This window comes from Aulonocara sp. 'chitande type north' Nkhata Bay, linkage group LG17, assembly GCF_057382095.1.
Source record: "Aulonocara sp. 'chitande type north' Nkhata Bay isolate Kocher_YH1m ecotype deep benthic linkage group LG17, A_spYH_male_GT1.1, whole genome shotgun sequence".
Lineage (NCBI taxonomy): Eukaryota > Metazoa > Chordata > Actinopteri > Cichliformes > Cichlidae > Aulonocara > Aulonocara sp. 'chitande type north' Nkhata Bay.
The window spans coordinates 18294314-18308717 of record NC_141360.1 but is presented as its reverse complement, the minus strand read 5'-3'; the positions used below and the strand labels follow the sequence as shown (position 1 = coordinate 18308717).

The 14404-nt window shown below is 44.0% G+C and overlaps 1 protein-coding gene across 3 annotated transcripts in view; it reads left to right on the top strand.

Moving 5' to 3' along the window:
- Positions 1-3284: 3284 nt before the first annotated feature.
- ptpro (protein tyrosine phosphatase receptor type O) overlaps positions 3285-14404 on the top strand; it is a 46044-nt gene continuing 34924 nt past the window's right edge. For all 3 annotated transcript variants that reach the window (XM_086268225.1, XM_086268224.1, XM_086268223.1), the window contains exons 1-2: positions 3285-3744; positions 13231-13492. In XM_086268225.1, coding sequence (XP_086124351.1) covers positions 3520-3744; positions 13231-13492 — 487 coding nt within the window. In that variant the 5' untranslated portion in view covers positions 3285-3519. The remainder of the gene's footprint in view (positions 3745-13230; positions 13493-14404) is intronic.

The following is a 14404-nucleotide window of genomic DNA, read 5'->3' as shown; positions in this document are numbered from 1 at the left end:
TATAGTTTACAAATGACAAAATGTTTACATAAAATCATGACAGCATTTAAATAATATCACCCACTACTAGCATTCTGTAATTTACTGTCTCTTTTGAAAACTTATCACTACATAAACAGCACAAGACTTTTAAGAGTATTTAACAAGAGCATTTTCCCTGGTTTTACTAACACACTGGGGCACATGTTCACCAAAATGCAGCAAACCTTCACCATCTTATCCAGGAGGGTCGGCTCTTCACCCACACATGGAAGAAGTTATCTGATTGGCAGGGTGGTGTGTAGCCAGGCCGTTCTCACTCCCGAGGCGTGTTGATGCAGCATGTAGTTTGAAGCAGGGATTTCGTAGTGCCCCATGTGTAGCGTTGGAACCCATCAGGATTTGTTTCATTCATTCCTTCGGCTGGTTTGCCTGCATAATGAAAAAAAAATTAGCAACTCTATAAATAGAACGTAAATCTACAAAATCACTCATTAGGATGTTTGTTCTAATTTGCTATGACCTCAGAGCGCATTGAAAATAAAACTAATAGGCTAGAAAGAGTGATATGAAATTATGTAGAACTTACCCGAATGAAAATGTCTGGAGCACCAACAGATATCTGTGGATGGTAGAGAACTGGATAGCAGCTTGTCTCACAGCTGCTATCCAGGCTAGACGCCTTCTTTTGGTAACGTCCGATACATGAGCTCCCTCACATTGCTTCCAGGTGGGGAAAGAATAAAAATAGAGCCCATTTTCCAGCTTATTCCCTTCCCGATCGTGCGATCTAACATTACAACTGACAACACAGCAAGGATGAACCATTACTCATGCTTTCGCTCCTTTTGCCCTTTGTTTGGCCTACTAAAATGGCGCCTCGGCAGCCTCTATGACGTCACCGAGATCCCAAATGAGACTGTGTGATAAACACAGTGTTTGGCTTGGTCTGCAGCCTCCTCAGGAACAGGACACACGTGATCAGCTGAACTTTCCCCCACAGTTGCTGTCATAACCTGGATTTCTCATCAGTCTTCGCTGTCTCTGGTTCTAAGGACGCTGCCCTTAAAGCATTTATCCAGCTAGGCTTTATTAGTGTACACCACGGCTGGTTGTCACGTTGTTTGTTACTGCCACACAAGAGGGCGCTGTGGAGCTCCTCTGGTATCACACGTTTCACCTGACAGTGTGGTCAGTTTGTGGACATCCACAGAACTCTTAGGGGAGGACGTATTTTGTGATGGGTCTTTGGTAGGTAACAGTTATTTTTCATCATGATCTTGTGTTTATATTGGAAGCTCTCACAGTGTTGGTCGTTATGTTCCCTCTAAGCTGCGCGCGTGTGCAATTGCGCACTGCTGGCACGGTCTCTGCGCACAGAAAAAAAAATCAAACCTGAATTGAAATTAAAATTAAAACTTTAACAATTCTGATTTGCAGTGTTAGTCAGTAAGTGACTGGCTGCTCCCATATGGGATTAGAACGATGCCACCTTATCCAATAGTCCAGCCAATAATGCGATTCACATTTGTATATGCGCAGCTAATCAACATTGTTGACAGGCTATGACAGCATCCTTATGTGCCAACACCGGTGTTTTAGCTAGAAAAGCAGTGTGGCTGATGTGGAGTGAAACCGCCTTAATGACAACGTGGACAACCATTGGAGATGTGACCAGGACAGACGGAACAATTGGCGGGAAAAGTGTGGACTTTATACCAGTTTTTAAATTGTGTTGATAGGCCACGAAAACCAGAGTTATGATAAAAATATTTGCAATGTTTGGTTTTCTTCCTGAGCACTATTGTTGTTTATATTTACTGCGAAGAAATGGTAAAAACGGCGTTTTATAAGGAAAACGCTCGAAAGCCCTCTCCGCCTGTGAGGAAAGATGAAACCAAAAAAACCCCACCCTTTCCTATTGGTGGAAAAATGTACCATGTCAACCAATCAAAGAATGAGATGGCAACATGGCATTTAGTTGTTTAGGGAGGGGGGAAGTTTTAGGAGTGACGGCAGTGTTTTGAGATGTGAGAGATTTGCTACGTTTAGCGCAAATCTTGTGTTAGTGTGTAGTGTAGTCAATAGTTTTGTTGTGTGTGTCAGAACAATGAGGCGACTACTGAATGTTACAGGTGTTACAGGAGTGATACATCTCCTGTTGTCAGGCCTGCAGGTATCAGGCTGTTCTCCTTTATCTCATAGTGGACAGAAATTACTTTTTGGAGTGGCACAAATAATTTGTGTGACATCAAATTTGATGCAGAACAGCTGATTTTTCTGTAAATAGTTTGAAATGTTTATTTAAAAAAACGCCTTAGCTGCATTTTTAGGTAAACAGCTGCAACAAACGTTGTTGTTTGCATAACTAAGTTACTTTTTTGAAGAAGTAACTATATAATTAATTGCCCAACATTGGTCATTATTTACTGTATTTCGCAGACAGAGAGTTACAGGACTCTCTCCCAGACCACAGACTCATAATACAAGTCAGAGCTTTATATATATATAAAAAAAAGAAAGTTGTGTTTTCAAAATTGGAGTTCAAGTTATTTTTACTTCCAATAGTGTTAACATACTACACAGGTCATGAACAAGATTTCTTTTACATTTTTATTGTAAGTGGGCTAAATCAGTTAATTAAAAGTAGTGTAACATAAATGTAAACGCTGTAATTTGATTATTTTAATAAACCATGTAACTTGGATGGATTTGATGCTGGCGTGACCACAGTGCACACGTCTGATGTTGCTCACAGTGCTTCAAGGGACCGCTCAGGGAGTTTGTGTGTTCGCTCAGACACATGAAAAATTAGAGGGAACATTGGTCGTTAAAAACGGGCATGGGGTCATGCGTGAGAGATGTTCTCCAGCTTCTAATGGCAGACATGTTTTTGTCTCTGTGCTTGCACAGTGGTTTGTGTGAGGACGCCTGGCTTCCATGTGGAGACCGCTTCCTGTTCAGGGGCTGTTCATTTCTGTCTCCATTTAAAAACAGAAAAACAAATCTGTTTTGGAATCATTATTTTTACTGAGATCTCATTGTTGAGTACAGAGACAGCCAGACATGCTGGCTCTTTACTTTAAGTTACAGTTACTCTTGAGTTACAGTTGCTTAATCTCAGTTACAGTTACTTACTGTGAGTTATTGTTACTCTGAGTTACAGTTACTCTGAGCTCTGATGCAGTGAAGAGTGATCACTGCGTCAGTGAGCAGCAGAGCGATGTGATTTTAATGTGTGATGTGACGTCACGTGACGGCTGTGTTTTCTTCCTTGTGTTTTTTATGTTTGCGGTGAAATAAAGTTTGGAGACAGGATGTCGTGAGTAATTTCAGTCTGAGCGCCTCTCAGAGGGAGCTGATGAAGAGGAGGAGGAGCGGCTGCGGGGCGCAGGGCGGGGCGTCGGCGCGCAGCAGCAGCAGCAGCTCCATCACCGACACCGTCACCGACCTGCTGGCGTCTGCGGGCTGCGGCATGGACCCCGCTGCCCGGCCTGTCTGTGAGTGTGGGCCGGTCCGGTGCTGCTTCCCGCGGTTCTGATGGTGAAGGCGGTGCGCGCTCAGAGAAGCGGAGCGGACACAGACCTGTGCGCGTGGCGCGGCTCGCGCTCCGATGCAGCAGCGGGAGGAGGAGGAGGAGGCGCCATTGTTTGGATGCGCAGCAGATTGAGAGGAAGAAGGCCAGGGATCGCGCGCGCTGACCGGGACACGCGCACCATGCTGCACCCGTTGTTCCTCGCGCTCCACCTGCTCTGCTTCACCCAGGTAAGGAGCCGCACTTCCGGCCGCAGCGGCTTTGTTCGACCGCAGGAACCGGGGAAGGGAAGGAGGGAGGTGTGTGTGTGTGTGTGTGTGTGTGCGCGCGCGCATGCGCGCGCGCGCGGCGGACACGCGACAGCCAGCAGCTCGATGTGTCTGCGGAAAGTGGGTCAGTCGGCTGCAGCATCACACACACACATAGACTCAGACTCACACACTCAGTCTCACACGCACGCCACACAAATACAGACGGACTCACACACACACACACCCATACACACAGACTATCACATTCAGTCTCACAGGCACACTGGACACACATGCGCAAATACAGACTCACACAAAGACACATACACAGTCTCGCACACATCACACACACACACACACACACACACACACACACACACACACACACACACACAGACTCACTCTTAGCTGGTGCATCTGGGTAAATCTACTTTACACTTACAGGTATTAGGAGCAATGCCTTTATTACTGCACTCCTGCACATGCTCAGTCTGTTCTTTGTAAAGAGACTGAGTGGTCATGTGTGAAGCCAGATGTTCCTGATGTTTCTGCTGAAGCCAGAGGTTACTATAGCACCCCCTGTGGGTGTAGTCCATCAGCTGTTGACATCATCACACAGACTCGTCCATTTGTGCTTGCTGTGTGTCGTTTTTGTGGGCACAGTAACACAAGTGAGGTTACAAAAACAGAGAGGTGCCTGACCAGTGATGATGATGTCACTTTTGTCATGCAGTGCTATTCACCGGGGTGAAGATGGCAAGATGATAATGGCCCTGTGACATGCCACCTGTGGACACTTATAAAGCACCCGTCGGTTTCACGGTTAAAGTCAGCCTGTTGTGAAGGACCAGCGAGTGTTGCGCTGATGCTGGACGACTTCCTGTCTGCGAGTTTCTGTTTCCTGTCCCTGTAAAATCATCTGGAAGCTGCAGACTTTTATTTCCTGTTCAGTGTCGAGATAGTTGTGAAGTAACGTGGTGGGTTTACAGTGTAACGGGTTCCCCTCCACCTCGTTATCCTCGCTATCCGCATGCGGCGTTAATATCCTGCTCTGAGCGCTATCTGATGCTCCAAGCTTCCAATTTCCTGTCTTCTGACAGCTGCTCTGATTCGAGGCGCTGAATGTAAAGAGTATGAAGAAGAAGAATTTATGAAGCATTTCCTGTTTCACTGACATCAGCATCTTAAGTTTTGGACTTTTATTTGGACATAATATGACGCACATTTTAACAAATGTAACCGTGTGAGGAACTTTTACTTTGAAGAATAAATGTTTTATCCAAATCCAGATTTGTTTTTATCCAAATCTCCTGCTTTGTCTCTAAAATTTCAGGTTTAACAGCAGCGTACTACATTGCCCACAATCCTAAGGAAGACGCTGAAATCACTGATATGTTGCAGCTGTTAGTAAAACATATTTAAAATCAGTGCCATCAACTGTGGCAGTGGGCTGAAGGCCTTGGGAAGGTTTTATGTGGCCCGTGATGAACAAAGACTGTTCATCTCTCCACTGCACCCATCCACTGTTCATGTTGTAGAATGAGACAAGCCTGAATCTCCTCAGTGCAGGTGTAATTTCAGGTCTGGACAGGAACTTTAACAGCTAAGTTAGCTAAGAGCCATGAGGTGGCACATTGAAATTCACTGTACTACTGTGGCCACGCCCCCCAGTGAAACCTATGTCTCAGAGGTCCTTCAGATGAAGCTGACCAAAAATGAAGGCGACCTGATGAAATGTTGAGTTTGGCACCTGAAAACTTCAGAGAACTTCCTGTTTAGCTGTTACTTATGTATTCTGGCTTCCTACCACAGTCCAAAGACATGCAGTTAGGTTACGTCTACACTAGCCCGGATAAAATGGAAAACGGTGTATACATCTGAAAACACTCCGCGTCCACACTATTGTTTTCATTTGTTTTCACAGAGTTGTTCATCCACATTGAAACGCAATACAGGAAACACGTATTGCGTTCAAGCAAGACAATTCGACCTGCCTGATTTCTGTCTGCCGTTTATTTACTTTTCGGCTCTTTGAAATGTCGCGGAAAAGCACAGAGTTTTTTAAAACAATGAGGTGGAGTTGTTGCTCCAGCGCCCCTGCAATCCTGAAAAGGATAAGCGGCAGAGAATGGATGGATGGATGGATGACTTTTGTACATGCGGGTGTAGAGGTGGGAATAGGGGGCGTGTTGCGGGTCCTATTAGTGTTTGGATGAGCTTGGAGTTCAGAGGTCAGATAATAACAGCGGTTTTTTGTATTTTTAGGAAATTGTTTAATGTCAATCAGCTGTTCTCATTATTGTGGCTGTGACATCATCAGTGAGATTTATGGGTGATGCGTGAGCCATCACGTCCTCAGATCTGCATCATGGTTCTGGGGTCACTTCTGGACTGTAAGCCCACAGTAACCATGTGGCGCCGGCTGTGACTCAGAGATCTGTTTAAGTCGGCGCTCCACACGGTCTCTGAATATTCACACATTCGTGACTTTAATGTGCGTCTTGGATTACGTTGGAGGGTTTATCCCTGTATGTGACAGAGGGCAATAATGTGAGGGCATAATCAGAGCGGCGGAGGGTTAACAGAGGCCCGATTAGAATTTAATCAGAGTTAGATCTGCAGAGCAAACACTGAGCTTCTTCTTTGAGCCGCCATGTCGCCCATGCGATTCAGCTGCAGCCGAGTGGAATAACAACGAGTACAACCTCAGACACCCAGAACAGAGGCTGGACGGGCTTCTTTAGGTCAAAGGTTTATAAAGAGCAAGTGCCAGAATGATCCAGAGCCAATCACCACACACGACCAGTCTTCATCCTTCCTCATCCTCTCTGTAGAACATGGAAGGTTCTTCCTGCTTCAGCCCTCTTTCAGAATAACAGTTATCACAGCTCGACTTTGGGTTTTTATCTCCCTACTAATGGGAACGTTTACTTTGAAAGGTCTTATAAATAAGATAGGCTTCCTGTTGGCTTTGATTGAGTAATCAGCTGATGGACCTTTTACGTGTTGTTAGTCACATGATGATGGTTATGGTGAGCTGATGAAGAGAAGGTGATTCGCCACTTTTCCTGCTGAGCTCTAATGAAACGTTTAGGAAGGTCACTAAAGAAGCTCCTCCACCTCCAGCTCCACCACCATGATGCATTGGGATCTGATGAAGGACTGAAAATGATCAACTTCACCCTGAAGCTCTGTGTCATTTCAGAATCCAGACGGTGAGAACAGAAAGCCTCCACGGAGGGACGCATTGTCATTGATTGGTCCACAGTTTCACATGGGGCCATCTGATTGGTTGAATCTAAAATATATATGGAGCTGCAGATCCTTCTGGATCTTTTCTAGTGACAGGCGATGAAAATGAGGTTCACTGAACCCCTCAGTCCACATTTAAGGTCAAGAAAAACATCACTTACAGTAACGTGTTGAATTTAATTCCAGAAGTTAACTTTTAGTTTCCTTCCTCGTGTTCTTTACCAGAGCGTCTTCACATGAGTTAAGACAAACTTCCCTAATGGACATTAGAGGAACTGCAGCTTTTGGAGTTGATACTTACTTATAAGAAGTTTCTTCTCCATTTTTTGATTACAGCAATGAGCCCCAGCCCTAAATGTCGGACATTTTACCTTATTGTGGTCACATTACCTCATTAGGCTTGTTATAGTACTTGAAATAATCAACCAATCAAGTCCCTGTTCCAGCTTCTTAAGTGTGGGAAAAACATTTTCAGTCTCTTTCTGTTTTTTTACAGATCTTGAGAGCCGTAAACTCGCTTCCCGGCGTTTGATGCCCGATGTTTGTACCTCTGCGTTCCGCTTCATTCGGTTTGGTTGTTGCAGCAGCTTCTTCTGTGGGAACCTGCTTTGGAGAGCTCGTTGGAAAGGTTCTCATTGTTCTGTGAATGAGGCAGAGAGCTGTCAGCCATCTTTTGTTATTCCGGTGAAAGGAAGCACCGCATGAAAAGACCTCTGAGCCTCACCAGGCTACATAAAGAAAAGTGGAGATTTTAGTGTAACACTCTTGTAAGAGAGAGGCCAGAAACATGATGAAGGAAAGGCCTCAGATTGGATTTCATCAGAAAAAAACACCAAGCTGAACTTTTCCACGCAGGAAAAATAGAGTCAAGAGGAATCTGCAGAAGTTGTGAGGCTCAGGTTGTTTTTAGAGTTATGAAATTTACCCTCACCAGACTACATTCAAAAAAGGGAAGATTTACTCTGCTCTAATCAAGCCAAAAAGTCTGAGGTGAGCCATAAAAGTCTGAAAAAAGCCCATCCAGAACACACCCCCCCCCCCCGTCTTCCCCACCTGCCTCCACACAGCTTTGCAGGTTTGCATGATAATGCTGGCAGCTGCCTGAGGGTGAAGCCTCCCGACCCCTGGCTCCACCCCCTGTTGGCTGTCCGTCTGCAGCCATTCACAGGGTCACATTCATTCACTTACTCAGAATCACTTTCCCCTCATGAAAGGATGAGCTGGTGTCCTGACACAACTCTGAGGATTCAGTGTTTTTAGTTTTAGTTTCTACGCTCTGTTTGCTTCTTTCAGTTCATTTGTATTATTTAGAAATTTTAGTGTTACTTTAATTTTGATCTTTTTTATGATCAGCCTACAGTTGTAAGAAGTTCAGAACAAGTTTTACAATAGAAACACTCATCAGGACCTGATCATTAACACAGTTTAATACAGGGGTGTCCAACTCCAGGCCTCAAGGGCTGGTGTCCTACAGACTTTAGATGTGTCTTTGATGCAACACAGCTGATTTAAATGACTAAATTACCTCCTCAACATGTCTTGAAGTTCTCCACAGGCCTGGTAATGAACTAATCATTTGATTCAGGTGTGTTGACCCAGGGTGATATCTAAAACCTGCTGGACACCGGCCTTTGAGGCCTGGAGTTGGACACCCCTGGTTTAATAGAAGCCAAAACCTGCAGTTCCTCTAGCACCCAGCAGAGGCCAAAGCAGTGAGTCAGTCTCCATAGACTGTAATGTTAAAAACTTTACAGCAGAAATAAACATGTTTACAGCCTGATACAGAAGTGTTGTGGTCTCTATAGATAATTTCCCCCTTCATTACAACTGTACCAAACTTTTGTTAAGGAATAAAGATAAGAGTAAGTAAAAGAGAGGAATGAGAAGAAAAGCGTCTCTATACGCAGATGACCCAGTTCTATATACAGGAGAAGAAGGAGACTAACAGTTTATCTGGGGTTTATATCAGGAGTTAGAGACACAAACAACTGCACAAGAGGAGAATATTATTGTAAGTCACCTTATTAACTTGCATTAGAGCTTAAAGTTTGCATTATTAGAAGCGTGGCCTCTACCTGCAACCTGCCTTATGTCAACTAATTTGAGTCTCTTAACTGGACCTCTGGACCATATTTGTGCTGTTGGAGCCTTTGGGAGCATTTTTAATTACTTTATCAGACCAATAATATGGCTGCTGTGAGATTACTGTACTAACAGGCTATCCAGGAAGTCTGAGCACCAGTTTTAGGAATTTATTTGGATGTTACCAATTAGCAGGCATCAGCGTCTGTATGTTGTTCCCATACAGTTTTTTCTAAGATGAGTCCAAAAACCAGTGACTGCTTCCATCTTTTATTTACAGTGTGTCGTTACAGACATTGATTGAAAGAAAATTGATCAGTGCTGACAGACCATTGATGTTGTTTTGTTCCTGTCTGAGTATGTACGGCAGTGCTTGACCCTCAGAAAGTCTGTGATCTGCAGAGAAATCGAAAACCTTTCTCTTTGGAAAAGTGTAAGCGGTGCTGAGTGTGTAGCTCTTGGAGCTGTAGGATTAGTTGGACAGTTAATGAGTGAACAGTGGGTGAAACTAAAGATAACCTGAGGAAATGTGTTGCAGGTTTTGATGTTCAGGCTCTCAGAGGATCTTCTTATTGACCAAACTCGCTGATCAGTGAAACAGCTGGGGTCATGTGATTCTGGCCCGATGTGGGGGCTGGGGGTACATTAGTAGCATTGAGCCCCCATGCTCTGCAGCGTCTCCGTGGTAATCCTGCTGCGCCGCCACCCACCCTAAACGTGGTGCTCCTTTCATCACTGTTGCCATGGCGACAGCAGAGCAGTGGAGCCTTGAATGAGTCAGTGTGGATTTTCTCTTCCACTCTCACTCAGGCTGATGTCGATGGTTGCAATGTGGCGACAGCTCGGGTTGTCACGATACTTGAATTTCTAACTCATCACTGATCCCCAAGAGAGTATTGCATATATGGGAATACTGCAGTACCACAGGAAAAATTAGAGGCTTTAGTGTTTTTCTTTTAAATAGAGACTGGAACAATACAAACAACAACAGAAGTAACAACAGTAACTATGTGACTGGTACTTTAAGGTTGTTTCTGTGCAGCTTCTGGTCGACTTTTCTGCTTCGGTCATAAAGACAAACCGGTCTGTCCACTGACCTCTGAACTTCCTCCTGAAGCTGTGCCTAGTGTTAGTGATGGGAGGGGTTCTTTCAACTCAGAATAGCTGTCTGATCAGATTGTAATTTAAGTATTGATTAATATCTGAGTATCAATTTTTGCCATCTAAAATAAGTTTTCAAAACTTGATTGTGTGAAGCTGACATATACATTCAGCTCATTTTGAAACTTATTTTTACTCTTGGAATTTGAACTGGATATTGGTGCAGCCCCTTAATTGGTCCTCTGAAACAAGCTGTTTTAGCTTCTCCCTGAAAGCACACTATCTTCTGATTGACTAACTTCACAGGCATGCAGAGGGGCAGCACCCAGAGGTTATGAGGTGTACTACAGTGAAACAATATATCCACGACAGATAATAAGAAAATAAAGAATAGGTACCCTTTAATTTAGAAAGTAGAAAGCGGCTTGTGGATTGTGATTAAATATGTTCTGGAGGTTCGTGTTCCCATTAGGATCAGCTCATCTACCACCTCCATCAGGTTATTGATTAAGCTCTAAACAATGAGAGCCATGCTCCACATATGAATCAAATCAAAACAAAATGACATAATCATGAATTAATTCTAAAAAAAAAAGTTTTGTTTTTCAAAATAAGGGCAACCTCCACAAGGTTGTAGATAGCTAAGACTTTCCACATTTTAAGAACTGAAGAAACCTCTTGAATAAGAGGTGAAATGCCTTCAAGAAATTTAAAGAAGTCCACCTGCCACCTGCTTGCTTTCCAAGCTCCTTAGATTATCGTGACCTTAATGACAGAAAACCTAGACAGACAGAAGAACAATTTCATTTTGATCCAACATCCAACTTCCTCCAAATACCCTGACTTCCAGCTTCAGGAAAGTAAAGAGGTACAGTTGAGTATCACCTGCATACAGGAAAAAGCTCAGTTAGATGTACTGTTGATGTAAGTACAGAAAAGAGGAGGACCCAGGATCGAGCCATGAGGTGCACCACACAGTCAGTTTCCTTTCCACAAACAAACCTATGTTCTTCCTTTTTCTTTATCTAACTCCACAAATAGACCTCAGCACCTCCTCCCCCACCTCCCTTCCCATCTTTATGGACCTGCTCTGTCCAAATACCATACCACAGCAGTCATTAAGCCAGAGTGCCGGCCTGGCATTTTAAAAGGCCAAACCAGAGTAGGCTGAGCTTTTATTTGCCTCCTTTCTATAGAGAGAGAGAGAGAGATTTATCTTCTACAGTCTAATGTGGAGGCGTGCTGTTAGAGGAGGTGAAGCTTCGTAGGCGGAGGTCGTTCACAGAGAGTTTTAACAGCAGTTGAAGGAAAATACAAAAGTTTTATATCAGGCACAGCAATTACAAAGATGGCTCTTTGATAAAACTGATAGTTTTATTTGATTCTGCATACATCATACAGAACATTTCCCTCATCTCTTTAATGGCTTTTTGAGAGAATTTGTGTGAAACACTGAATGATAACAGTTTTATCATTTTTAGATCATATATACTGTATTTACACAGTGTGTTTTTGTGTTCTTTAAATAGAATTCAATTGATGTTTTCAACCTGAGGGTTTGTTTTTTTTTTCAGCGATCCAAATGTCTGTAAAGTCTAGATTGAGGTTACACTGTATTCTTATTAAGCACAGCGCTAAAAAGACAGTAAAACCAGAGCCTGTGTCCTGCATGGAGGAGTTGGGATAATGGTTGTTCTCAGCTGAAAGGTTCAGAAATGTTTCCTTCCTGGATGTAGGTCAGCTCCTGCTACACTTTACATTTACTAACATTTAACCCGCTTCGCTTTCTCTGTTTGTCGCTGAATATTTAACGTCGTCACGGTGTCAGGGTAGATTCCATCATGCCTCGGTGCAGCACACGTTCGTGACTGTTTGAAATGTGGGTCAGGTTCTGTGTGGATGGATAATCTGCTGCTCCGCAGTCACAGCAGGTCGCAGTGCTTTCATGAAGCTGCTGTAGGCAATCGTGTCACTGAGCTGCTGCTGATCCACAAACAGGAAACACAGGCTCTAACCGACCGATCCGACCTCAGCCGGAGCGCAGCCGCTCTTAGATAAGATACATGGAAACTGACGGCACAATAAATACACAGAACCAAAACACACGAATCCAAGAATTAGTTTGACACTTCTGTATGGTTTTATCATCAGGAAGAAAAAAAAAACTCCTTTAAGGTGGAATCAGCTGACATCTCCTGTTTCAGACCAGGAACCAATCAGTGACCAGTATCAAATAGTGGGTTGTAACTGAATGAAATGTGTGGTGCTGTGATCATGTGATTCAATCAGCAGCGTGACCTTTATGCACACGGATGGTGCTTGGCGGGGAGTCGACCTCCTGATGTCAGATTTAACGAAGGCAGACCAGCCTGCTCAGCTCAGGACAGGAGAGACAAGAACACAAATCATCTTTGCGCTCAGAAAGAAGAGAATAGAATAAAACAGGCCGAGATTACGGGAACTCCGATGCTCAGTCTGAGGCTCCTCTTCACCCAGTCAAACGTGTTTAATATTGGTCATTAATTGATCACCAGCCAATGGGAGCCCTCTCTGCATCCTCAGTGTTGTGTCTTCTCTTTCTCTTTGGCCTGATTCTTAGAGCTCTGGGGCCAAAGCATGATGGGAAATCATATTCATGGACACTGAGACTGCAGGGGGTAAAACTGACGGCTGGCTGTTGGCAAGTGTGAGAGGCTGTGCAGCTTTTGAGCTGTTTTCACTTTTGATTTCTTAACTTTCAGAAATAAATCATGTTCTGTTCCATGTTTCTTCCTGGACTCCACCAGAGCTGCTCTGCATTATTCACAGTTAATAATAATCCTTCTTTATCTAAACAAAGCTGTCTCTTTAATAACCCCTATCCGAGAGCCCACTTTCTTCTGATTGGCCTATTCTGGGAATCCTGTTGAGGGGCAGGATCCAGTGCGTTTGGGCCTCACCAGAGCTCAGCGGGTCAGAGTGAAAGGAGCTGCTTCATCTAAGCTGAAATAAACTTTAACCTCTTTGTTTGCTCACATTTTTCTTTTTCAGAGCATGACGGCGTTCCAGGCGACCGTAAACGACGAAGGTTTGATTGTGGCGACTTTGGATAGCTCAGACCTGCAGGAGAACGTCACGGCGTATGCGGTGCAGATCTCTGGAGAACCTCGAACCATCCTGATCCAGTTCGTAAACACCAGCGAGCCTCTGCTGTACAACGCCTCCTTCCACGGCCTCTGCTACACGGTGGGGCTGCTGCTCAGACGGGGACAGGCTTGGTCCCGCCCCATGAAGACAGTTGCCGTGCTCACGAGTAAGAACCTCTCCAATCACGGGGTTGGGGGTTCAAAATCACTGATTCTGATATTACAGGATCGCACCATGTTTAGCTGCTGGCCTTTACAGGAAATAAACCTGAGAGTCACTGCTTTCCATTTTTAATAACCTGGAACGTCATTTTGGACATTTCTGATGTTTTCTGATGTTTTTAAAACCAGTTAAACGATCAACTGAAATAATCAGCAGACTGTTTTTACCTTCAAATTCTCTTAGCTTGATCATCATCGGTGACTGCAGAAGTCAATGCTGTAAAAGTCTGATTTATCTGGATTATTCTGTAGATTTAAGCTTTAAAAGTGGTTGAGGTTTGTTTAATTGATTATGTGTAATACAGGAGCATACAGGGAGTGCAGAATTATTAGGCAAATGAGTATTTTGTCCACATCATCCTCTTCATGCATGTTGTCTTACTCCAAGCTGTATAGGCTCGAAAGCCTACTACCAATTAAGCATATTAGGTGATGTGCATCTCTGTAATGAGAAGGGGTGTGGTCTAATGACATCAACACCCTATATCAGGTGTGCATAATTATTAGGCAACGTCCTTTCCTTTGGCAAAATGGGTCAAAAGAAGGACTTGACAGACTCAGAAAAGTCAAAAATAGTGAGATATCTTGCAGAGGGATGCAGCAGTCTCAAAATTGCAAAGCTTCTGAAGCGTGATCATCGAACAATCGAGCGTTTCATTCAAAATAGTCAACAGGGTCGCAAGAAGCGTGTGGAAAAACCAAGGCGCAAAATAACTGCCCATGAACTGAGAAAAGTCAAGCGTGCAGCTGCCAAGATGCCACTTGCCACCAGTTTGGCCATATTTCAGAGCTGCAACATCACTGGAGTGCCCAAAAGCACAAGGTGTGCAATACTCAGAGACATGGCCAAGGTAATA